Source organism: Haematobia irritans, chromosome 5 (genome assembly GCF_050003625.1).
Source record: "Haematobia irritans isolate KBUSLIRL chromosome 5, ASM5000362v1, whole genome shotgun sequence".
In the NCBI taxonomy this organism is placed as follows: Eukaryota; Metazoa; Arthropoda; class Insecta; order Diptera; family Muscidae; genus Haematobia; species Haematobia irritans.
Window position 1 is genome coordinate 67,077,647 of NC_134401.1, and position 25,479 is coordinate 67,103,125.

The 25,479-nt window shown below is 33.7% G+C and overlaps 1 protein-coding gene and 2 long non-coding RNA genes across 4 annotated transcripts; 1 reads left to right on the forward strand and 2 right to left on the reverse strand.

The window, feature by feature from the left end:
* Positions 1 to 2,243: 2,243 nt before the first annotated feature.
* On the reverse strand, positions 2,244 to 4,606 carry LOC142241406 (uncharacterized). The gene is made up of 3 exons (XR_012723619.1): positions 4,246 to 4,606; positions 2,722 to 3,044; positions 2,244 to 2,628 (listed from the first exon to the last, which is right to left on the reverse strand). It is a non-coding gene; the product is annotated as an uncharacterized LOC142241406 (long non-coding RNA).
* Positions 4,607 to 7,931: 3,325 nt separating this feature from the next.
* On the forward strand, positions 7,932 to 12,611 carry LOC142239773 (uncharacterized). The gene has a single exon (XM_075311545.1). The coding sequence runs from the start codon at positions 7,932 to 7,934 to the stop codon at positions 12,609 to 12,611; it is 4,680 nt and encodes a 1,559-aa protein (XP_075167660.1).
* A 5,168-nt stretch (positions 12,612 to 17,779) lies between these two features.
* LOC142239942 (uncharacterized) lies at positions 17,780 to 19,707 on the reverse strand. 2 transcript variants are annotated; one of them, XR_012723143.1, is made up of 3 exons: positions 19,511 to 19,707; positions 17,988 to 18,310; positions 17,780 to 17,894 (listed from the first exon to the last, which is right to left on the reverse strand). It is a non-coding gene; the product is annotated as an uncharacterized LOC142239942 (long non-coding RNA). The 2 variants fall into 2 exon arrangements; XR_012723144.1 differs by lacking the exon at positions 19,511 to 19,707 and having other exon boundaries at positions 17,988 to 19,077.
* Between the last annotated feature and the right edge of the window lie 5,772 nt (positions 19,708 to 25,479).

Consider the following 25,479-nt stretch of genomic DNA (forward strand, 5'->3'; position numbering starts at 1 on the left):
ATAAAGTGAATATGTACATTAACAGTGAAACCACTAGAAACAACAATTTTGGTTAATTTTACAAATGAGGGAATTGTAGAAAGTTTTAACTAAACTAAACGCTGACTCACGCCAAAACCCAACTATAAGTACTTATTTATCGACAAATTGAAGAAATTTTGTTAGACATAATTACTTTTTTTCACATGTTAAGGTGAGAATTAACTTCGAGTTTAGCCGCTTAAATCGCTAAAGTGAAAACTAAATCAGTAAGAAAAATGCATAAAATTATACATATTTGTTGCAAATTTTATTATAACTTAAGCTGAGTACTATGTTCCGTTTTCAAGCTGAAAACCAGCCAGTTTTCACGGTTACTTTTTTAAATTAATTAGTTCAGAAATATAAAATGCATCGCAATTAATTCCTTGTATATTTTCCATCCACTATTTGACAAGACTTGATAAAAATATAATCGTCTTCAAATATAATCGTCTTCATATTAAAGAAAAGTAATCGTGATAAAATGATTTTAGCGGCTTAAGGTGGGTATTAAGTTCGAGTTTAGCCGCTAAAATCGCAAATTTTCCACGATTACTTTTCTTTAACAATACATTTTAAGGAATACAAACTTTGTGAAAATTTGCTTTGTAATATTCCCCATCAAGTTATAATGAAATCTGCAACAAATATGCATAATTTTATGCTTTTTAAGATTTAGTTTTCCCTTTAGTGAAAAAATGCGACTAAACTCGAACTTAATACTCACCTTTAGTGTCGGGAATTTTCTTTGTATAATTCAGGAATTTGAGATGGTAACACTGAAAAAATGCAACTCTGTGTACAAGAAACAACAATTCATAAACAAACGTGAAACAGTTATAACGGCGAAAACAAGCGTCACTTCGAAATAAGAAAATAAAATAAAGAATAAATATTGGTAAAATGTCTCAAAATCTTAACAAAAGGAAAATTAACACCCTTGGTACAACTGAAGGTAAGAAAAATGTCGTGCAATAAAGAATTCATTTCTTTATATTTTCAATTTGTTTCTACAGACACTGATAAAAGGTTGGACTCCATTGGAACGATGCCTTTCGTAGGAAAGAATCAAGCAAAGCGACAAAAGCTAAAACACAGAAGAGGTACATTTTGAAATCCTGAATTTATATAATTGTTTTAATTCATTTTTCACTTAACAGATGCTATAGATGATAATTTGGATTTTTTTTCGAGACGGAGGATCACAGTATGCCATCCCATTCCGTAAATAAGGATGACGAGAGTAAGGAAATGTATTTCGCCCAATAGAGGCCATTATCAACAAATGTTATTCTTTATCTTTCTATGTAGCTTCATTCAGGGATGAAGTTAGAAGAGAGTTAAGGGCTTTTAAGGACGCAATTGGAGAGATAAAAAATGAGTTGAAGAATGAAATTTGCAGTTTACGGAGAAGTTTACTTTATAACTTCAAAGAATGGAGGAGTCTATTATTTCCAACGTGAACACCATATTAAATAACCATATTAAAATAATTTTTCTACCAATTAGAAATGTCAACCTTAATCTTAATTATGCATTTTTCCTATTAATTGTTAATTATTCAGTTTTCTGATGTTCCTTTGTAAAGTGTAAAACACTAATATAAATATAACAATAAAATATTCAACGTATTTTGTTTTGTTTCAATAGCGGTTTTAAGGTACTGTAAAATTATAATTATAACCCTCCTAAAGACGTATGAAATGTTGTTTTTCAGTGCTTTTTAATGGTTGTAAAAACCATCGATACACCGTATAACGATGTTATCATTTTGGGGTTGTCAAAGCGTTCGTTAAACCATCGGAAAAGCGTATAAAATATTGTTTTCATGACGCTTTGAAAACGTTGTTAAATACAATCGATACACCGTGGAATTATGTTATCATTTTGGGGTTGTAACAACGCTTTTTCCCACCGTGTATCAACCGTTCACAACGCTTTTACAATGCTTTTCCGATGGTTTCTTTTCTGACTGGGAAGTTCAATTCTTAGTTCCAGGTTACAGATTTATAATCTTCTTTTGCAGTTGTAGTCTTTTAGCATAAAAAGGTGTATTAAGGAGCTCGGTAGTTTAATTTTAGTACAATTCCTTTCCAAAATTTCCACACATTGAAATCGTCTATTAAAACTTGAACCAATCAAAGACAAAAATAATGGCAAAACAATGAAATATTTGGTATTATGTTTATGATATTTTGCAAATTCTGGAAATAGAAAAAAAATTTAAATGGAAAATACATACTTTTATTACTTTCGGATATTTTTCATATTTTTAAATCCAAAATAAAGAACTTGTTTACCATTACATAATTCAGCTCATTAGTTTATATACCAGATATACTGCTCTCTACTTGGGTTCAAATTGAAAAAGGCAAGTAAAACAAAAATGCAATTTAATGCCAACGCTACTTCGCAACTTCAAGGTGAATCTTCCAACAAACCCATACCGCTCTTGGTTTTAAGAAAACTAGGAGTGAAAAAAAAAATTATAATTTTAAAAGATCAATACGGTACCCACTTTTTTTATTGGAAACATATTTCATATATTTGATAAAATGATGGAGTTGATGGGATTGATTGGTCAATTTCACGAAATAAAATTGGTCACTAAAAGAAATGAATAAAAAATATATTATTTTAGTCCGTTTAATGTAAACAGGCTTCAATGGAAAACGGTATTCACATTTCACAATTTCTTACCTTCAATAAACGTAGATTGTTTTCCATTTTTACAATACAACAAAACACAAACACAGGTCATTTCAAATGTGTTCTGTCATATATTTTTTTCAAACCTTTACCACGTGGCCGTTTGTTGTTGCACACTGTATTTATTTCAACCCTTTGCTATGATTTGTTGTTGCGTTCAAAATATTTATGCACACATTTTGAATGTAGCAGACAGTTTTTCAATTTACGCGAAAAACTAAAACCCAACCGTTCGTTACGAGTTACTTCCACAGACTGATCTCTCCATCATACATTTTTTTTATAAATACCCATTCTCTTGTTCTATTTTCGCTCTTTCCATTGCACAAAATTATTCAATTTCAATCACAAAGGTGATTGGATCAATCACATGTGTAATTGGAAACGGAAACATTTTCAATCACGTTTGTAATTGAAAATTATTTCCGAATTGATTAACAAATTGATTGAATCAATTAATATTTTATTTGGAAACGTAACAAATATCAATAATTTTTTAATTGGTTTTTATTCGAATTTGATTAAATAATTAATTGAACCAATTAACATATTAATTGAATCCGTTTCCAAATTCAGTTAAATGTTTAATTGAAAAAATGTTGGTGATAATTTTTTGTGTGTAGTGTGGAGACATCTGAGGTTGTAGTAGTGCTCGCGGTTATTAAGTTTACAATATAGTTAACTTCTCTGATTGTGTCAATATCGCTTTGGTTTGGCGAATCTGTATGGTTTGATAGGAAACTTTTTGCCAAAATTTCGCATTTCTCATATTCAGTATTATAAAAAGTATTTCAATCTACAAGCGTTCGTATTGATTTGGATCTGTTTCTTAGAATTTTCGATATTTTCCAGAAGACACTAGAAGCTCCATCCATAGATAAGAGCAATTTATTCCAATTTTTATTGCGAAACTTACATCTCTATATCGCTTCTAATTTCGCTTATAAATGTTTCTGATCTGAATCAACTCTTTGATTGATTGGGGAATTTGGTTTGGTTTAGTGTATGCTTTACTTGTACACACAAAAATTTTTTTTTTCTGATTCAATCACGAAATTAATTGATCCAATTAATTTTTTAATTAAAATGTCTTCAATCACACACAAACAATTTTTTTTTCTGAATCAATCACGAAATTAATTGATCCAATTAATTTTTTAATTGAAATGTCTTCAATCACAGAAATTATAGTATCAATTAAAAAATTAATTGACAGTCAATTAAAAAATTAATTGATCCAATTAAAAAATTAATTGATACTATTAATTTGTGTGATTGATTTTTATTTCAATTATAAAATTTGTTGATTCAATTAAATTTTTAATTGAATATTTTTTAAAACTCAATTAAGATTTTAATTGGAAAAATGTTCGTGAAATTTTTTTCTGTGCAGAGATCATTTATTGCATTCAAAGATTGGAAATATTGAGGAATATTGCTTAAGAATATATCCAAAGTTGATGATTGTTTTGTTGGGTCTGAAGTAATGAATGTGCTACTGTGAGGAAATATTACGTGATATTGGGAAGTTTGCATTTTGTCGTGAAGTAAATTATCCCATGTTTCTTGACATCCCCAATGTACGATAGATGCCAAACAATTAAAATCCCTCGGAGGTTATTTCTTTGACATTGTTAATTTACGAATATATGCGCTGAAATCAACCTAACGATTATTATCTTTGCCACAGAGAAATAACAGCCGATTTCACCGGTGTCTAAATAAACTTGTATTCCAACATTTTCTATTAAAGTTGTTTTTAACGGTTTTAGCATCTTATGCCTAATATGTCTTCTGATTAGTATCATTACTCCACCACCTCGTCTTTCCTTCCTGTCATTTCTGTAGCAATAAAATTGTGTGTTCTTTATGGAAACTTATAATTTAGTTAAGTTTCTGAAATTAGACAGTTAGATTAGATTAGATTAGATTTTATTTTGTTTTCATCAAAATTTACAATTCATTGTTAGTAATTACATTTTGACTTAGAGATAACAAAATTATAATATAATATTATTGACAATAACTTTCAAAGTTGTCTGTCTTTAACATAAAGAATTCTTTACTTTGCTGTTAAATAGATATAAATCAACTTAGTATATTTGCTTTCCTGGATTACATGTATCTAGAAATGTTCTGTGATTATATTCTTTCTATATTTTAACGCATTGTTCACATAGTTAAACAATCTTTCCCAACCATCATCGAGATCTCCATTTAAGATATAAATTAACTCTCTTTCAGATATGTATGTACTTCCTAGATATCTCCGCCTTAACTCTTGTAACATTGGACATCTGGCTAAGAAATGTTGTAAGTTTTCAGTTTCCCTCATATTACAGAGCGTACATTGGTCGTTTGTTTGAGTCCTGTAGTCATTTCCATTTAACGGTAACACATCCGCTCTGGTTTTAATCAAAATTGAGATTTTTTCAATATTCCAAATGTTGCTAAAATAGTCTATTCCTTTGTCCGGATTTAATAATCGATAAAATCTTCCTTCGCTTTCCCTGGCCCTTTCCGAATTTTCCATATAACTTTGAGTTTTTAGATGGCTGAGGAATATATTAGATTTTGCTTTCCAATTCTCCTCAGTTGTTAACCAATTTCCTACCAGGAAATTTGCACTTTCAGCTAAACGATTTAACTCTGCTGCCCAGAAAATTCTTTTGCTCCATATTTTCATTGATAGCTTATGCGGCAACTTTGTATTTCCGTATTTCAATATTGTATTATAAATATAATCTATATGTAGTTTCAATGTATAAAAGTGGTTGTCAGGTACATCAGATTCTAGAGATAATATATAATTTGGTATATGTTTTGGTAGCTTTAATATTTTTTTTAGAAAGTATCTTTGTAGCTTGCCTACTTCTTCGAACCAACCAAATCCCCATACTTGAGCACCATATGATTGTATAGTTCTGCATACGCTTTGGAAAATTTTCCATTTATCTATAAGCGACACAAGGGGTTTATCAATGAGATTCTTCCATGTTGCGTTTATACAAATCTTAGCCTTTTGGTTCCTAAGTTCTAAGTGCTTGGTGAATGTCATTTTTGGTGTTAGTAACACGCCAAGGTACAGTACTCATTTACTATCTCAATTTCCCGATTCATATAGTTCCATTTTTCGTTAGAGGATGTTTAGGTTGAGAATATATTTTGTTGGAGTAACGAAATTAACGCCATCTATGGAAAGGTCTTAGAAATCCGTTTTTGGATAAACGTTGTCTCCTGGTTATTTGCAGATGTGGCCATTTAGCTGCGGTCCTGGGATTATCTTTATCTAGTTAAGAATTCACTGTTACTCGTTATTGTTTTTATTATTATTGCATGCATATATTTTAAGTTAGTTCGTAAGAATCTTGGATAGCATAAAGTTGTCTACTAGACAGTCAATTTTTTTGGATTTCCCTGAAATTGTTATCGCTCTCGAAATAATATTTATAAGAAAGTACGATTTGAAATAAAGAAGTCTGTGGATTAAGATATAAATGATCTAGTAGAAAGCGTTTTGTTTTTGTTGTGCCTTAAATGACTTTTGGTTTTTCATGCTGCGACAGAGCCTCAACCACTTGTTTTTGTTTTTGCTTCAGCAGTGCTCCGCCGGTCCTTTGGGAAAAAATATCCAAAATATTCCAAATGTAAACAAGGTCCTTCGAACCGGATACGGAGCAAGAGAAGCATTTATGGTGAAATAAAAGACAAAACAAAAGAATTTCTAATTAACTTTAATGTGCATGAAAATATCTAATATCAAATTTACTAAATTTGAGTGTTGAACAAGTTTCTTTCCCAGTTTTATACCAAATCAGTCTTGCAACTCTCGACCGCTCCGTTCACATTTTTTGTTCTCTCTCATTTATATTTTGACAACCATTTCATATGATATTAGTTAATATTGTTAATAGTGGTGTTATTAGTTGACAATTTTACAAGTGATTCGAACCCATATAAAGAAAAATAATAATAGTTAAATGGAAACATTAAACAAATGAAAATTAATATATATACATATAAATAAAAAAATATATATATAAATAAACAAACCAATACAAAAAACTGAGAGGGGACTTGAAGTGTGTGTAATAGTGAAGTCAAAATGTACTGAGAGTGGATCGCTCGCAACTATTTCAACGTTCAACTTGGTTTGTTGTTGTTGTTATTTTAGGCCGGAGCTCAGAGCGAGAGACTAATAATGTAAAAGGGAGTCAAGCGGCGGCAAATTCAGTGAGATCAGGGAAATCTCTTATATTAATTTCATCTCTCTCCCTCTTTTTTGTTGTGGAACTCAATAAATCTGTGTTGTCAACATAGCGCTTATTCTAAATATCCGCCGACATATTTGTTAGAACTGTTTTGGAGTTAATAAGAATCCAGGTGGAAAATAGAATAAATCTAGGAAAATAAAACGTATCACTTGCTAGATGTAACATATACGCCAAATTTCTATCTTGTGTTGCGAAATTTAACAGTTTTTGTGCTTAGCGTTTTTTGGCAAGTGTATTTTTCCACACATTAGCAACACGCCGACCTAAAGAGACTTGTTATGAGAAGAGTCTTCACGGTGCATGGAAAATTTTTCTGCCACCCATTTCTCCAACTTTTCACGAATCCGGTCCCAGTCAGTTGATTATGTACCCATTGACTGGACCCTTAACCATTGAGAAGTTCACATTCTGGAATTTACTAGTTATTTGAGGATTGATGGAATTTTCTCATGTGGCTGTGGCCTAATAGGCGTGTGGTATATAACATACGGTAAGAAAGGTAAACTGTTCCAAAATTTAACCTTGTTGTATTTCATTTTATGAAATTTTTATGTTACGTTGGAAAAGATTAAGAATTAAGAAAGAAATCGAAACGACTTGGAATAAGGCGAACTTGGTTTGTAAAGGGTGGAAAATCTTTGGCGTCAAATCATCACCATATTAATCACGCTATTCTGGCAATTTGTACGACTATTTTCTTTTGTTTTGGTTGACATATACATTTTTTTCCTGTCATCGACATTTATACCCACATTTATATGAGATAAACTAGAACCATATAATTTTTTGTCAATATTTGAATTTGGAATTTATTGAAAGATAGTTTTTTGTGTTGTTTGGGTTGAAGAAGCCAAATACCAGAAGATTATCAAGTGACCGACATTTGTGCGATATTCAAACCGTTTAGTGCTCAAAGTATAATTAATAATGGCAGATCCAGCTCTGTTAAGAAAATTTAAGAAATTTGCCGCGTTGTTTTTGGAGTTCGAAAGGGAGAATAGCGCGGCTAGTATTACCCACACTATGTTCACCGTGGAACTTCGCAAGGAGGAGTTCAAAGGGTTGTGGACCAAAGTTAAGAATTCCTATGAGAAATTCTGTGTTGATTGTGAGTGTTCAGAAGAACAGGAAAAGGAGGCATCTGAGCTATTCAGACAATGCAGAGAGGCGTATATTACTTGTGCAGCTGGGATGGGAGAATTGTCGCAGTCTTTTTTGAGTAGATCGGTTCTAACGTCCACTTGTGCTTCTCCCAGTGGCGTTACTCAGCAATTTTCTGAAAGCAGAGGTAATGATCACAGGTTGAGATTACCACCATGTACCACAGAAGTCTTTTATGGTGATTATCTTTCCTGGCCATCGTTTAGGGATATGTTTAAGGCCGTGTATATTGACTGTCAATCGATCACTCCCGTTGAGAAGCTGTTTTATTTACGTCAGAACACACAGGGTGAGGCATTGGAGATTGTTAAAAAGTCTCAATTAACCAATGAGGGATTCCAAATGGCTTGGAATAATTTAAAGGATCGATATGAAAATAAAAGGATTTTAGTGAATAGTCAACTGAAAATCCTTTTTAATCTAGCTTCAGTCAAATCGGAGTCAGCACAGGAAATTAAGCGTCTCCAACGGGAGATAAATAATTGCATCACGTCCTTGAAATTGCATGAAGTATGCATTGATAGTTGGGACCCCATATTTGTTTTTTTGTGCTCGACTAAACTCCCGGTTACGACCTTATCATTGTGGGAACAGACGGTGAAAGATAAGACGGAAATATCTAGATGGGAGGATTTGGATAATTTTTTGACGGCACGTTTCCAATCGTTGGAAACAGTTTTTGATTTTACGAATATTGAAGCTCCTGAGACTTCAGGGAGATCAAGTAGAACTAACGCCGTACACAGGAAGGTTAGAATATATCAGGCAAGTACTCAGAGAATCACTTGTTTTGCTTGTTCACAGGACCATTTTTTGAAGTCCTGCGAAAAATTTTTGAAAATGTCACCCGAGGAGCGATTTATGGTGGTTAAGAGAAACAATCTTTGTCTAAATTGCTTTAGCAGCAACCACAGATTGAATCAATGTTCTAGCAGGTACAGTTGTGATAAATGTAACTCTAGACATAATTCTTTGCTACATCGGGATTCGCGGGTAACACTTAGTACAGAGATCACGGAAATGGAGGATAATTGTCCAACTTCTATTCAAAGCGCAACAAGTGAGCGGGAGATTCAGAATTGCTTCGCTAGATCTTCTAGACTTGTACTGTTGGGCACTGCTATAGTGAATTTTGCCGTAGACGGAGTAGTTTTCTCGGCAAGGGCATTACTTGATTCGGGATCACAGGCCTCTTTCATATCGGAAAGATTACAAAGACGTGTCGGAATACGCACCGCGAAGGTTAATGCGAGGATTTCAGGATTGAATAATGCATTGGCAGGTTTGACACATAAGCAGTGTACATTTAACCTGGTGTCTGGGGGTGAAAACAGGAAGGAAGTTGAAGTATGTGCTCTTGTCTTACCACAGCTGACAGGAAAACTTCCAAGTTCTTCAATTTCCATTCCTGAGCAATCTTTGGAAGGTCTGCAGCTTGCAGATCCACATTTCGGACAAAGCGATAAAGTTGACATATTGATTGGAGCCGACGTTTATCCTCAGATCATTTTGGAGGGAGTTCGGAGGAATATTCTTGGTTCACTCGTAGCTCAGAATACGATATTTGGTTGGGTGTTGACCGGGCAGCTTGATAGACCCACTGATAGTTTTACGACTCTCGTTTCTTTTTGCACTGAAGTTTCCCTCAATCAACAATTAGAGAAATTTTGGAAACTGGAAGAGCCGCCAAGGATAAGTACCATGAACGCAGAAGAGGAATACTGTGAAGAACTATACAGAAACACAACGAGGAGATCGAATACTGGTAGATTTATAGTATGTCTTCCATTCAAGCCTCAATATTCAGAAGGAAAGGGATTGGGATTATCCCGTACAAGAGCAGTTAGACAATTTTTACGGAATGAGGCTTCGTTGTTGAAGAAACCAGATCTTAAGGTGATGTATGACTCAGTGGTTAAGGAATATGAGTCTTTGGGACAAATGGTAAGAGTGGGAGGGTCAGATGAAGTAGGCTCGGGGTTTTATATGCCCCATCATGCAGTTATAAAGCCCGAAAGGATCTCCACTAAGTTGAGGGTTGTATTTAACGCCTCCAGTCACTCATCGACAGGTCTAAGTTTGAATGATATTTTGTACCCCGGGCCTGTGTTGCAGAATGATCTGACATTGTTGATTATAAGGTGGAGATTTTATCGCTATGTTTTCAACGGTGACATCGAGAAGATGTATCGCCAAATCCTTCTTGATGATAGGCATACTAGATTTCAGCGGATAATTTTTCGGGATGACCCTAAGGTTGATATACAGGACTTTGAAATGAAGACAGTTACTTTTGGAGTAAATTGTGCACCTTTCCTGGCTATAAGAAGTTTGTTGCAGCTCGCCTCTGAGGTCCAGAAGGATTTGCCTTTAGCTACACAAATCTTGAGGAAAATGATGTATGTCGACGATGTTCTGGCGGATGCGTCTGAAAGGGCTTACGGAGCATGCGTGTATTCTAGGACAAAATCGTCCTCAGGTGTAGTCCAAACTAGGTTGCTGATTGCGAGGGTTGCCCCGTTGAAGACAATTTCGTTGCCAAGGTTAGAGCTCTGTGGAGCACTTTTGCTAGCGGAACTCATGTCTTCGTTGAAAATGGACTTGAGCTTGGACAGTAAGAATACTAAGTTTTTTTGTTGGAGCGATTCGACGATAGTTCTTGCGTGGCTTCAGAAACCTCCGTCTTCTTGGACCACATTTGTCTCCAATAGGGTTTCAAAGATTGTAGATTTGGTGGGAAAAGAATGTTGGAGACATGTTAGATCAGAGCATAACCCAGCGGATATTATCAGCAGAGGCGTCCGGCCTCAGGAACTTGTGGACAATGCAATATGGTGGTTTGGACCTTCTTGGATGAAAGGCCCGTCAAACGAATGGCAAATGCAGTCTAGAACTGAGTTTCAGACCGAAGAGGAGGGTCGCTGCATTAAGGCATTTTTTGCTTATATCAAGAATTTTGAAGACGTGCTCCTTAGATTTTCTTCATACTCGAGGGCGTTACGAGTAATGGCGTACGTTTATCGATTCATCGCAATGCTTAGAAAAAGGTCATCGTGGACTGTAGAACTACAGGTATCGGTTAGTGAGCTTCATAATGTTAAGAAGAAACTGACCATTGTTACTCAAAAGGCATATTTTCCTGAGGAATATTTTAATCTATTCAATGGTCACCCCCTTCGTAAAACGAGTAGTTTACTGAGTTTGAATCCTTTCCTTGACGAAGATGGTCTAATGCGCGTTGGGGGTAGATTGTCCAATGCAAATTTTATTCCCTTTAATGAAAGGCACCCAGTCATTTTGCCATATGACTGCAAATTCTCTAGACTTCTGACGTGTTTCATTCATGAGATAACCTTACATGGAGGAAATCAACTGATGTTAAGGGTTCTCCGATCGGAGTTTTGGATTCCGAGGGCAAAGAATATTATAAGATATGTTATAGGAAATTGCAAGGTATGTACAATATTTGCGAGGAGATCAAGAACCCAAATTATGTCATCCTTACCCATTTCTCGAACACTTATTGACAGGCCCTTCACTCGAACGGGCGTGGATTTCGCTGGGCCTTACGATATCAAAAATTATACAGGTCGAGCCTGCTTAATAACAAAAGGATACGTATCAGTATTTGTTTGTTTCGCCACGAGGGCGATACATTTGGAAGCTGTAAGCGACTTATCGACGGCTACTTTTTTGGCCGCTTTTGCGAGGTTCGTTTCTCGTCGAGGTTGTCCAAAGCATGTGTACTCAGACAATGGGACCAACTTCGTTGGTGCTTCAAGGGCTTTGAGGTCTGAATTTCGTAGTTTTATTCGAAGCGTTAGTTCGGAAATTGTTCAATCATATGTCAATAACGAGGTCGATTGGCATTTTAACCCAGCGGGTGCGCCACATATGGGGGGCCTATGGGAAGCTGGAGTTAAATCTTTTAAGCACCATTTTAGGAGAATAGCCTGTAATTTGAAGTACACTTTTGAGGAATTTTCAACCCTATTGGCTCGGGTTGAGTCATGTTTGAACTCAAGACCGCTTTGTCCCTTATCGGAGGATGCGAGTTGTTTGGACGCATTAACTCCAGGTCACTTTTTAGTCGGTGGTCCCCTACTGTCCCCGCCAGAACCGCAGATCCATGATGCTCCCATTTCTATAGTTAATCGCTGGCAAAGAGTTAAGGCACTCAATCAACATTTGTGTTTTCGTTGGAAGGAAGAGTACTTGAAGGAAATCATTAAACGAAATAAATGGAAATCGGACGAACCGAATTTAAAGGTTGATGACATGGTTGTTGTTCGTGATGATAATTTATCCCCAAACGAGTGGAGAATAGGGAGAGTAACGAAGGTGTTTCCTGGTGTGGACGGAAAGGTCAGGGTTGCCGAAATCCGGACTGCTCGGGGTCAGTTAGTGAGACCAGTCGTGAAACTGGTTCTTCTTCCTGCAAACTAGCAACTATGCACCTCTTTAACCTCCAAACATTGTTTTCTTTTTTTTTATTTTAGAATCATGGTTAAGGCAAAGAAATATCGTCCGGAAAATCGACAAAACATGCAAAAAATTGTATGTCGTGTATGCTTAAGGGACCACCCTCTTAGATTTTGTCATAAATTTCTGTCTATGGATTATTCTGAACGGATGCGAATTGTATCTATATATCGACATTGTGCTGGATGTCTAGCACACGATCATACCTGGCGTACGTGCAACAGTGAGGGTCGATGCAGAAAATGTGGCGACATGCATCACACCTTGCTTCACAAACCTGGACCACGTTCGTCCACTAAAGTTGTAAAAAGCGTTATTAAAAGGTTGGGACCTCGTTCGTCCAAGCCCAATGATAAGGTAGGAACTAGTTCGTCCAATCCTTGCACTAAACTCGAACCTAGTTCGTTCGATGTCATCGATAAAAATGGACCTAGTTCGTCCAAGCATTCTTTATCAACGGGAAACATTTCGACCACAAAAAGAACCCATAGGCACCGTAGCTCAGACGGAGATACCAAGGATTCGTTTCGCTTATCTAATAATAATCAACTCAGCTCAAAATTGTCGCAAGATGTCGTTCCGTATAGATCCCAAAACCTGGCTAGAAATTCAGCATGCCGTAGATGGGAAACCTTGTCTCCAACCTGTACAATTCAGGAATCCACTATGATCCGTCCCACTGCAGTTGTAAAAATTATTTGTGGAGATCGATATGTTCAAGAACGAGCGATAATCGACCCAGGAGCGGAGACAACAATAATAGATGAGGCGTTAGTTCGGCGAATTGGACAGAAAGTAATACGAATAGGTAATCATCAGAAATGTTATCTTCAACTAAGAGGGGGTTATGGAAGGAGCAACACCGTTGAAACGTATGCTGAAGTTCGAAGGAGATTCTCCGTAGTTACTCCGAATAAGTCCATAGATGCTCGGATTGTCGAGGAATATCCAGGACTACAGTTAGCTGATCCACAATTTTATACCTCTGGGGTTGTACACCTTTCGCTTGGGGGTGACCTATATGCTAAAATAATACGAAACGGAGTTAGTGGTGGCTCCTTGGGAAGACCATTAGCCCAATTTACGATTTTTGGATACATAATTTCTGGACGTTGCTCTTCTTAATTCAAACCGAACTTCCAGTGCACTATAACTTGTCTATGATTTGAATTTGTGAATGAAATAAACTTTGGGTAACTGGAACATGTGAAGTATTAAGTGGAAATGCTATGGATTGCACAATACTGCAAGGGGGCCGGAATGTTTAGGTTGAGAATATATTTTGTTGGAGTAACGAAATTAACGCCATCTATGGAAAGGTCTTAGAAATCCGTTTTTGGATAAACGTTGTCTCCTGGTTATTTGCAGATGTGGCCATTTAGCTGCGGTCCTGGGATTATCTTTATCTAGTTAAGAATTCACTGTTACTCGTTATTGTTTTTATTATTATTGCATGCATATATTTTAAGTTAGTTCGTAAGAATCTTGGATAGCATAAAGTTGTCTACTAGACAGTCAATTTTTTTGGATTTCCCTGAAATTGTTATCGCTCTCGAAATAATATTTATAAGAAAGTACGATTTGAAATAAAGAAGTCTGTGGATTAAGATATAAATGATCTAGTAGAAAGCGTTTTGTTTTTGTTGTGCCTTAAATGACTTTTGGTTTTTCATGCTGCGACAGAGCCTCAACCACTTGTTTTTGTTTTTGCTTCAGCAGTGCTCCGCCGGTCCTTTGGGAAAAAATATCCAAAATATTCCAAATGTAAACAGAGGACAACCGACCTCCATTTCGAAAAACCATTATTTTTGATTTATCCAAATTAACCACCATATTCCATTGTTTACAATATTTTTCTAGATTGGATATCATTATTTGTAACACGTCTCTTTGATCAGCTAGTATGACAATATCATCAGCGTATAATAAAATTCGAACATTTATATCATCTATCATCAGACCTCCTTCTAACCAATCATGAAGATCATTTAAGTATAATGTGAACAATAATGGCGACAATAAACATCCTTGTCGTACTCCTGTGTATGTGTAAAAGTATTGTGAAACCTCGTCCCCTGTCCATACCATGGATTTAGTAGTTCGATAAAGTTTTTCAATTATATTAACTATCTTAGTTGACATTCCAATTTCATGTAACTTATAGATTAGCAATTGCCTTGGTATCATATCAAATGCGGCTGAGAAATCAACAAAAAATCCATATACTTTCTTTTTCTCTGCCAGTTTGTAGTGCACAATTGAGGCCAAATTGTAAATGTTGTCTATAGTCGAGTATCCTGTTCTGAATCCCGCTTGGAATTCATTTAATATGTTGTTATCGTTTACCCATTTCTTCAGCCTATTATTTAGAACTCCCATAAATACTTTTGCCATCGTATTCATAAACGAAATCCCTCTGTAATTATTTGGTGTATTTAAATCGCCCTTTTTGTGAATTGGGAATATTACAGACTCTTCCATAATTTTATCCAATTGTCGTGATTCATATATTCGATTAAATTGACTTGCCAACTCTGTAAGAAATTCATATGATGCGTATTTCAAAAACTCGTACGACACCCTATCGATTCCAGGACCTTTATTTTCCTTAGTTTTGCGCAAGACTTCTCGAATTTCAGAAACCTCAATTTCTCTGTCCAACTCTGCATTAGCTCTATAGCATAGAGCGTAGGAAACTTCATTTGCGAATTGTGGTTTATTTAATAAGTCGTTAAAATAGGCTCTGAAATCCTCAGCTGAAATGTTGATACCAATCTCTAGATCTCGACCCCTAATTTGCCTTGCGATTTTCCACCATTCCTTTGCGTCTATCGATTTGCTGATTTTTATTTGTAACTCTCTGGCATATTCTATTTTTCTCTCCCGACATAATATCTTATATGTTTTAACTGCATCCAAATATTTTTCTCTATCATTTTGTGTATTACTTTCTCTAAACTTATTAAGGCATTTAAAGGACTTTGTTCTAGCTCTTTCACAGCGACTGTTATACCAACAGGTTTTGTATCTGTTTTGTTTATTTTGTTTACCTGCATTTATGGACGACATTTGAACTATTTTTGATAGATCATTCAAATTATTTATATCATTGCTTCTTTTACATAGAGTTAAATTTTGATTCAATCTGTTTTCATATCTGTCGGCGATTTCATGTTTCCATAATAATTTTGGAAGTAGATTTAACTGTTTTTGACTGTCTTGAGTTTGTTGAACTTTCTATGTTAAGGGGTAGATGATCGGACCAAATTTTTTCTTCAACTTCGAATCTCTTTACCATTTCCAATCCATCATATGAGATAGCTGCCAAATCGTTGACTGAATTCCCATTCGTGCTTACGTATGTAAACTGGCCTTCCTCATCTCCTTTGGTTCTACCGTTTAAAATAAGAAGACCATTGTCTTCACATAACTCCAAAAATTGCTTGCCTTTCCCATTTACAATATTGTCTTTTGACGATCTGGCTTGCAATCCTGCTGTGAACTCTGTTTCCAAACAACATCCCTCAAGATTTTGCTGAAGCCTACCAATTCTCACATTCATATCTCCTGCCAATATTATGGGGTCTCCTTCTATCTTTTTGACTATTTCCTTCATTCTCTCGAATTCATTGGGCCAATTTTCACCTCGTATATAAAACGGAAAAAATGTAAAGTTTGATTCTGGAGCTATTATTTTAATTAAATTCGACCCGCTTTCACACATGAAACAATGTCTAATTCCTCTTTCTTGAAGATCTTTTTTAATGCCACATACTAATCCTCCACTTGCTCTTCCATAGTTATTTGACCTTTCTGCTTTCTGTCATTTTAAATTATAGTCATTGAAATATTTGGACCAACCATTCATTTGGTGTTCTTCGACATGTGTCTCCATTAATGCAAACATTTCAAAACCTCCAATGTACTCGAAGAATTCAGGATAAAGACGTTTATTTTTTAGACCATTTACATTATAAGATAATATTTTAAAATTGATTTTTGAAACATTACTAAATTCTACGCTTGTTAAATTTTTATTTTGTTTTAGTTTTTTAAATTTAGTTCAGCTTTTAAGATATTATATTTAATGTTCAAATCAAATTCCTCACCATACAACTCTTTCAGGATAGTTATAGCATTAAGTGAACCACACATTAAGTTTTTATCATAACTCCATTTAAACCATTTGTTTTCAATTTTCATTCTATCATCTTGTACTTTTACTTTATACTTTTTGCTGAAACCCATCAAATTCCTCCGTAGTAAATTAGACAGTTATCTATTTTGTGTTTATCTAAGAAAGAGTATAATTTACCTAACATAATTTGCAGTGGATACCTCGAGAATTCCAACAAACTATGTTGGTATGATCGCTCAATCTAGAACGTGATCACTTAAGACTTAAGAGCTAATGTTGTTACAACCTCTAACATATCTGGTCCATTTTAGTTTTACAATTTCTTAAATTTGAGATAAGTTCAAATGTGAAAGTTTTCAATTCTTCGATTGAGAAACGATTTTTGTAATCTGGGTGTGTAGTGTTAACCCAGCTTATGTTAATTGAAATGTCTTCAATCATGAAAATGATAGTATCAATCACCCATTTTGATTGAAAACCAACTCGATTTTCAATTAAAAATTTAATTGAATTTTGTCACAGAATCAATTAATTGTGTGATTGAATCAATTAAAAAAGTGATTGGTTTTTGACATAAAATTCAATCACAGTTTTAACTGAACCAATTAAAATTTTAATTAATTACGTGACAAAAAATCCAATCAAAGACAAAAATAATGGCAAAACAATGAAATATTTGGTATTATGTTTATGATACTTTGCAAATTCTGGAAATAGAAAAAAAATTTAAATGGAAAATACATACTTTTATTACTTTCGGATATTTTTCATATTTTTAAATCCAAAATAAAGAACTTGTTTACCATTACATAATTCAGCTCATTAGTTTATATACCAGATATACTGCTCTCTACTTGGGTTCAAATTGAAAAAGGCAAGTAAAACAAAAATGCAATTTAATGCCAACGCTACTTCGCAACTTCAAGGTGAATCTTCCAATAAACCCATACCGCTCTTGGTTTTAAGAAAACTAGGAGTGAAAAAAAAAATATAATTTTAAAAGATCAATACGGTACCCACTTTTTTTATTGGAAACATATTTCATATATTTGATAAAATGATGGAGTTGATGGGATTGATTGGTCAATTTCACGAAATAAAATTGGTCACTAAAAGAAATGAATAAAAAATATATTATTTTAGTCCGTTTAATGTAAACAGGCTTCAATGGAAAACGGTATTCACATTTCACAATTTCTTACCTTCAATAAACGTAGATTGTTTTCCATTTTTACAATACAACAAAACACAAACACAGGTCATTTCAAATGTGTTCTGTCATATATTTTTTTCAAACCTTTACCACGTGGCCGTTTGTTGTTGCACACTGTATTTATTTCAACCCTTTGCTATGATTTGTTGTTGCGTTCAAAATATTTATGCACACATTTTGAATGTAGCAGACAGTTTTTCAATTTACGCGAAAAACAAAAACCCAACCGTTCGTTACGAGTTACTTCCACAGACTGATCTCTCCATCATACATTTTTTTTATAAATACCCATTCTCTTGTTCTATTTTCGCTCTTTCCATTGCACAAAATTATTCAATTTCAATCACAAAGGTGATTGGATCAATCACATGTGTAATTGGAAACGGAAACATTTTCAATCACGTTTGTAATTGAAAATTATTTCCGAATTGATTAACAAATTGATTGAATCAATTAATATTTTATTTGGAAACGTAACAAATATCAATAATTTTTTAATTGGTTTTTATTCGAATTTGATTAAATAATTAATTGAACCAATTAACATATTAATTGAATCCGTTTCCAAATTCAGTTAAATGTTTAATTGAAAAAATGTTGGTGATAATTTTTTGTGTGTAGTGTGGAGACATCTGAGGTTGTAGTAGTGCTCGCGGTTATTAAGTTTACAATATAGTTAACTTCTCTGATTGTGTCAATATCGCTTTGGTTTGGCGAATCTGTATGGTTTGATAGGAAACTTTTTGCCAAAATTTCGCATTTCTCATATTCAGTATTATAAAAAGTATTTCAATCTACAAGCGTTCGTATTGATTTGGATCTGTTTCTTAGAATTTTCGATATTTTCCAGAAGACACTAGAAGCTCCATCCATAGATAAGAGCAATTTATTCCAATTTTTATTGCGAAACTTACATCTCTATATCGCTTCTAATTTCGCTTATAAATGTTTCTGATCTGAATCAACTCTTTGATTGATTGGGGAATTTGGTTTGGTTTAGTGTATGCTTTACTTGTACACACAAAAATTTTTTTTTTCTGATTCAATCACGAAATTAATTGATCCAATTAATTTTTTAATTAAAATGTCTTCAATCACACACAAAAAATTTTTTTTCTGAATCAATCACGAAATTAATTGATCCAATTAATTTTTTAATTGAAATGTCTTCAATCACAGAAATTATAGTATCAATTAAAAAATTAATTGACAGTCAATTAAAAAATTAATTGATCCAATTAAAAAATTAATTGATACTATTAATTTGTGTGATTGATTTTTATTTCAATTATAAAATTTGTTGATTCAATTAAATTTTTAATTGAATATTTTTTAAAACTCAATTAAGATTTTAATTGGAAAAATGTTCGTGAAATTTTTTTCTGTGCAGAGATCATTTATTGCATTCAAAGATTGGAAATATTGAGGAATATTGCTTAAGAATATATCCAAAGTTGATGATTGTTTTGTTGGGTCTGAAGTAATGAATGTGCTACTGTGAGGAAATATTACGTGATATTGGGAAGTTTGCATTTTGTCGTGAAGTAAATTATCCCATGTTTCTTGACATCCCCAATGTACGATAGATGCCAAACAATTAAAATCCCTCGGAGGTTATTTCTTTGACATTGTTAATTTACGAATATATGCGCTGAAATCAACCTAACGATTATTATCTTTGCCACAGAGAAATAACAGCCGATTTCACCGGTGTCTAAATAAACTGTATTCCAACATTTTCTATTAAAGTTGTTTTTAACGGTTTTAGCATCTTATGCCTAATATGTCTTCTGATTAGTATCATTACTCCACCACCTCGTCTTTCCTTCCTGTCATTTCTGTAGCAATAAAATTGTGTGTTCTTTATGGAAACTTATAATTTAGCCAAGTTTCTGAAATTAGACAGTTAGATTAGATTAGATTTTATTTTGTTTTCATCAAAATTTACAATTCATTGTTAGTAATTACATTTTGACTTAGAGATAACAAAATTATAATATAATATTATTGACAATAACTTTCAAAGTTGTCTGTCTTTAACATAAAGAATTCTTTACTTTGCTGTTAAATAGATATAAATCAACTTAGTATATTTGCTTTCCTGGATTACATGTATCTAGAAATTTTCTGTGATTATATTCTTTCTATATTTTAACGCATTGTTCACATAGTTAAACAATCTTTCCCAACCATCATCGAGATCTCCATTTAAGATATAAATTAACTCTCTTTCAGATATGTATGTACTTCCTAGATATCTCCGCCTTAACTCTTGTAACATTGGACATCTGGCTAAGAAATGTTGTAAGTTTTCAGTTTCCCTCATATTACAGAGCGTACATTGGACGTTTGTTTGAGTCCTGTAGTCATTTCCATTTAACGGTAACACATCCGCTCTGGTTTTAATCAAAATTGAGATTTTTTCAATATTCCAAATGTTGCTAAAATAGTCTATTCCTTTGTCTGGATTTAATAATCGATAAAATCTTCCTTCGCTTTCCCTGGCCCTTTCCGACTTTTCCATATAACTTTGAGTTTTTAGATGGCTGAGGAATATATTAGATTTTGCTTTCCAATTCTCCTCAGTTGTTAACCAATTTCCTACCAGGAAATTTGCACTTTCAGCTAAACGATTTAACTCTGCTGCCCAGAAAATTCTTTTGCTCCATATTTTCATTGATAGCTTATGCGGCAACCTTGTATTTCCGTATTTCAATATTGTATTATAAATATAATCTATATGTAGTTTCAATGTATAAAAGTGGTTGTCAGGTACATCAGATTCTAGAGATAATATATAATTTGGTATATGTTTTGGTAGCTTTAATATTTTTTTTAGAAAGTATCTTTGTAGCTTGTCTACTTCTTCGAACCAACCAAATCCCCATACTTGAGCACCATATGATTGTGTAGTTCTGCATACGCTTTGGAAAATTTTCCATTTATCTATAAGCGACACAAGGGGTTTATCAATGAGATTCTTCCATGTTGCGTTTATACAAATCTTAGCCTTTTGGTTCCTAAGTTCTAAGTGCTTGGTGAATGTCATTTTTGGTGTTAGTAACACGCCAAGGTAGCAGTACTCATTTACTATCTCAATTTCCCGATTCATATAGTTCCATTTTTCGTTAGAGGACAACCGACCTCCATTTCGAAAAAACATTATTTTTGATTTATCCAAATTAACCACCATATTCCATTGTTTACAATATTTTTCTAGATTGGATATCATTATTTATAACACGTCTCTTTGATCAGCTAGTATGACAATATCATCAGCGTATAATAAAATTCGAACATTTATATCATCTATCATCAGACCTCCTTCTAACCAATCATGAAGATCATTTAAGTATAATGTGAACAATAATGGCGACAATAAACATCCTTGTCGTACTCCTGTGTATGTGTAAAAGTATTGTGAAACCTCGTCCCCTGTCCATACCATGGATTTAGTAGTTCGATAAAGTTTTTCAATTATATTAACTATCTTAGTTGGCATTCCAATTTCATGTAACTTATAGATTAGCAATTGCCTTGGTATCATATCAAATGCGGCTGAGAAATCAACAAAAAATCCATATACTTTCTTTTTCTCTGCCAGTTTGTAGTGCACAAGTGAGGCCAAATTGTAAATGTTGTCTATAGTCGAGTATCCTGTTCTGAATCCCGCTTGGAATTCATTTAATATGTTGTTATCGTTTACCCATTTCTTCAGCCTATTATTTAGAACTCCCATAAATACTTTTGCCATCGTATTCATAAACGAAATCCCTCTGTAATTATTTGGTGTATTTAAATCGCCCTTTTTGTGAATTGGGAATATTACAGACTCTTCCATAATTTTATCCAATTGTCCTGATTCATATATTCGATTAAATTGACTTGCCAACTCTGTAAGAAATTCATATGATGCGTATTTCAAAAACTCGTACGACACCCTATCGATTCCAGGACCTTTATTTTCCTTAGTTTTGCGCAAGACTTCTCGAATTTCGGAAACCTCAATTTCTCTGTCCAACTCTGCATTAGCTCTATAGCATAGAGCGTAGGAAACTTCATTTGCGAATTGTGGTTTATTTAATAAGTCGTTAAAATAGGCTCTGAAATCCTCAGCTGAAATGTTGGTACCAATCTCTAGATCTCGACCCCTAATTTGCTTGCGATTTTCCACCATTCCTTTGCGTCTATCGATTTGCTGATTTTTATTTGTAACTCTCTGGCGTATTCTATTTTTCTCTCCCGACATAATATCTTATATGTTTTAACTGCATCCAAATATTTTTCTCTATCATTTTGTGTATTACTTTCTCTAAACTTATTAAGGCATTTAAATGACTTTGTTCTAGCTCTTTCACAGCGACTGTTATACCAACAGGTTTTGTATCTGTTTTGTTTATTTTGTTTACCTGCATTTATGGACGACATTTGAACTATTTTTGATAGATCATTCAAATTATTTATACCATTGTTTCTTTTATATAGAGTTAAATTTTGATTCAATCTGTTTTCATATCTGTCGGCGATTTCATGTTTCCATAATAATTTTGGAAGTAGATTTAACTGTTTTTGACTGTCTTGAGTTTGTTGAACTTGGATTTCTATGTTAAGGGGTAGATGATCGGACCAAATTTTTTCTTCAACTTCGAATCTCTTTACCATTTTCAATCCATCATATGAGATAGCTGCCAAATCGTTGACTGAATTCCCATTCGTGCTTACGTATGTAAACTGGCCTTCCTCATCTCCTATATTATGGGGTCTCCTTCTATCTTTTTGACTATTTCCTTCATTCTCTCGAGTTCATTGGGCCAATTTTCACCTCGTATATAAAACGGAAAAAATGTAAAGTTTGATTCTGGAGCTATTATTTTAATTAAATTCGACCCGCTTTCACACATGAAACAATGTCTAATTCCTCTTTCTTGAAGATCTTTTTTAATTCCACATACTAATCCTCCACTTGCTCTTCCATAGTTATTTGACCTTTCTGCTTTGTGCCATTTTAAATTATAGTCATTGAAATATTTGGACCAACCATTCATTTGGTGTTCTTCGACATGTGTCTCCATTAATGCAAACATTTCAAAACCTCCAATGTACTCGAAGAATTCAGGATAAAGACGTTTATTTTTTAGACCATTTACATTATAAGATAATATTTTAAAATTGATTTTTGAAACATTACTAAATTCTACGCTTGTTAAATTTTTATTTTGTTTTAGTTTTTTAAATTTAGTTCAGCTTTTAAGATATTATATTTAATGTTCAAATCAAATTCCTCACCATACAACTCTTTCAGGATAGTTATAGCATTAAGTGAACCACACATTAAGTTTTTATCATAACTCCATTTAAACCATTTGTTTTCAATTTTCATTCTATCATCTTGTACTTTTACTTTATACTTTTTGCTGAAACCCATCAAATTCCTCCGTAGTAAATTAGACAGTTATCTATTTTGTGTTTATCTAAGAAAGAGTATAATTTACCTAACATAATTTGCAATGGATACCTCGAGAATTCCAACAAACTATGTTGGTATGATCGCTCAATCTAGAACGTGATCACTTAAGACTTAAGAGCTAATGTTGTTACAACCTCTAACATATCTGGTCCATTTTAGTTTTACAATTTCTTAAATTTGAGATAAGTTCAAATGTGAAAGTTTTCAATTCTTCGATTGAGAAACGATTTTTGTAATCTGGGTGTGTAGTGTTAACCCAGCTTATGTTAATTGAAATGTCTTCAATCATGAAAATGATAGTATCAATCACCCATTTTGATTGAAAACCAACTCGATTTTCAATTAAAAATTTAATTGAATTTTGTCACAGAATCAATTAATTGTGTGATTGAATCAATTAAAAAGTGATTGGTTTTTGACATAAAATTCAATCACAGTTTTAACTGAACCAATTAAAATTTTAATTAATTACGTGACAAAAAATCAATAAACTATTTGATTGATACAATTAAAATAATAATTGATATTGGCAATAAATTTCAATCAAAAAATGTATATATTGCGCCCCAAAATCTTATTCAGTTTTATTTGAAATAAAAGAAAATATGTGTTTCTTATAAAAAGTCTTCAATATTTTATTTCTCTGAATTATGCTATAGACTAAAGAATTTGGTTTTTGTTAATTGTGTGTTTTTTTCTAACATAACTTGGACATACAATTATGATCCATAACATCTAAAGGGTTAAAAAAATAAACTATATAAATCATTGTCTTCCTTATGATATTAACGATGTCAGCATGTTCCTTCTAATATTTAGATGTGCCTAGATTTCCAATAAATTAGCAGCCTGTAAGTTTTTTTCTGAAAGTAAACCTAATATTTCGAATTTAATTTTGTTCAATTAAAAGTTAATTTTGTTAAACATTATATATATGTCCTTTATTTACATATCGTGTATACATGTACAGCAAATCACAATAATTAAAAGTTCAGTTCTCTGAACATAGGGCTATTACAAAATCTTTTCATTTTGTTTTGTCGTAGGCAATGTGTTTTACTTGGCTCCACGACATATGCTGGCTTTCGCACTCGCGTCTTACCGACCTCATCCAGGTATTTCTTGGTCTTCCCGGTCTTCTTTGTCCTTGGGGGTTCCATTGCAGAGCTGATTTAGTGATATCGTTGTCGTTTCTCCTAAGTATGTGGCCGATCCAAGTCCATTTGCGTTTTTTTATGTCATACTCAACTTTGTTGCTGTTGGTTATGTTATGAAGATCGGTGTTGCTAATTGTGTTTGGCCAATAAATACATAATATTCTACGCAGGCACCGGTTGACAAAGGTCTGCAGTTTATTTATATTTGATGGGGTTAATCCCCATGTAGTGGAACCGTATAATAGGACTGATTTGACACTACAGTCGAAAATGCGGAGTTTGGTTTTCCTGCTGATCCTATTGTTGCGCCATACTTTGTGCAGGGAGTAAAAAGCACTTCTTGCTTTGTTTATACGCGAAATTATGTCATCATCCGTACCCCCGTCTTTGGTGATGACACTTCCCAGATAGTTGAAAGACTCTGTTTCTTCGATGATGGGGCCATTTAGTTTTAGGGTTGAGGCCACGTTTGAGTTTATCCTCATAATTTTGGTCTTCCTTGTGTTAATTTTCAGGCCGATTTTAGCAGCATTTATTGATAACTTTTTTAGTTTATCTTGAATGTCGATGAATCGATGTGCCATCAGACAGATATCATCTGCGTAGTCGATATCGTTTAGACGCTCTGTCATATTCCGTTTTATCCCATTTGGAGCTTCTGTGTTTGTTTGTTCCATCACTTTATCTAGCAGGAGCAAGAATAATATTGGCGAGAGCATGCAGCCCTGTCTGACTCCGCTGGTGAGTGTGAAAGGCAGGCTTTCGGCGTTGTTGAACCGTACCCTACTCTCAGAAGAGTTATAGAGTTCTTGTATAAGTGATATTATTTTTTCCGGGAAACCCTTTTCCGCTAGTGT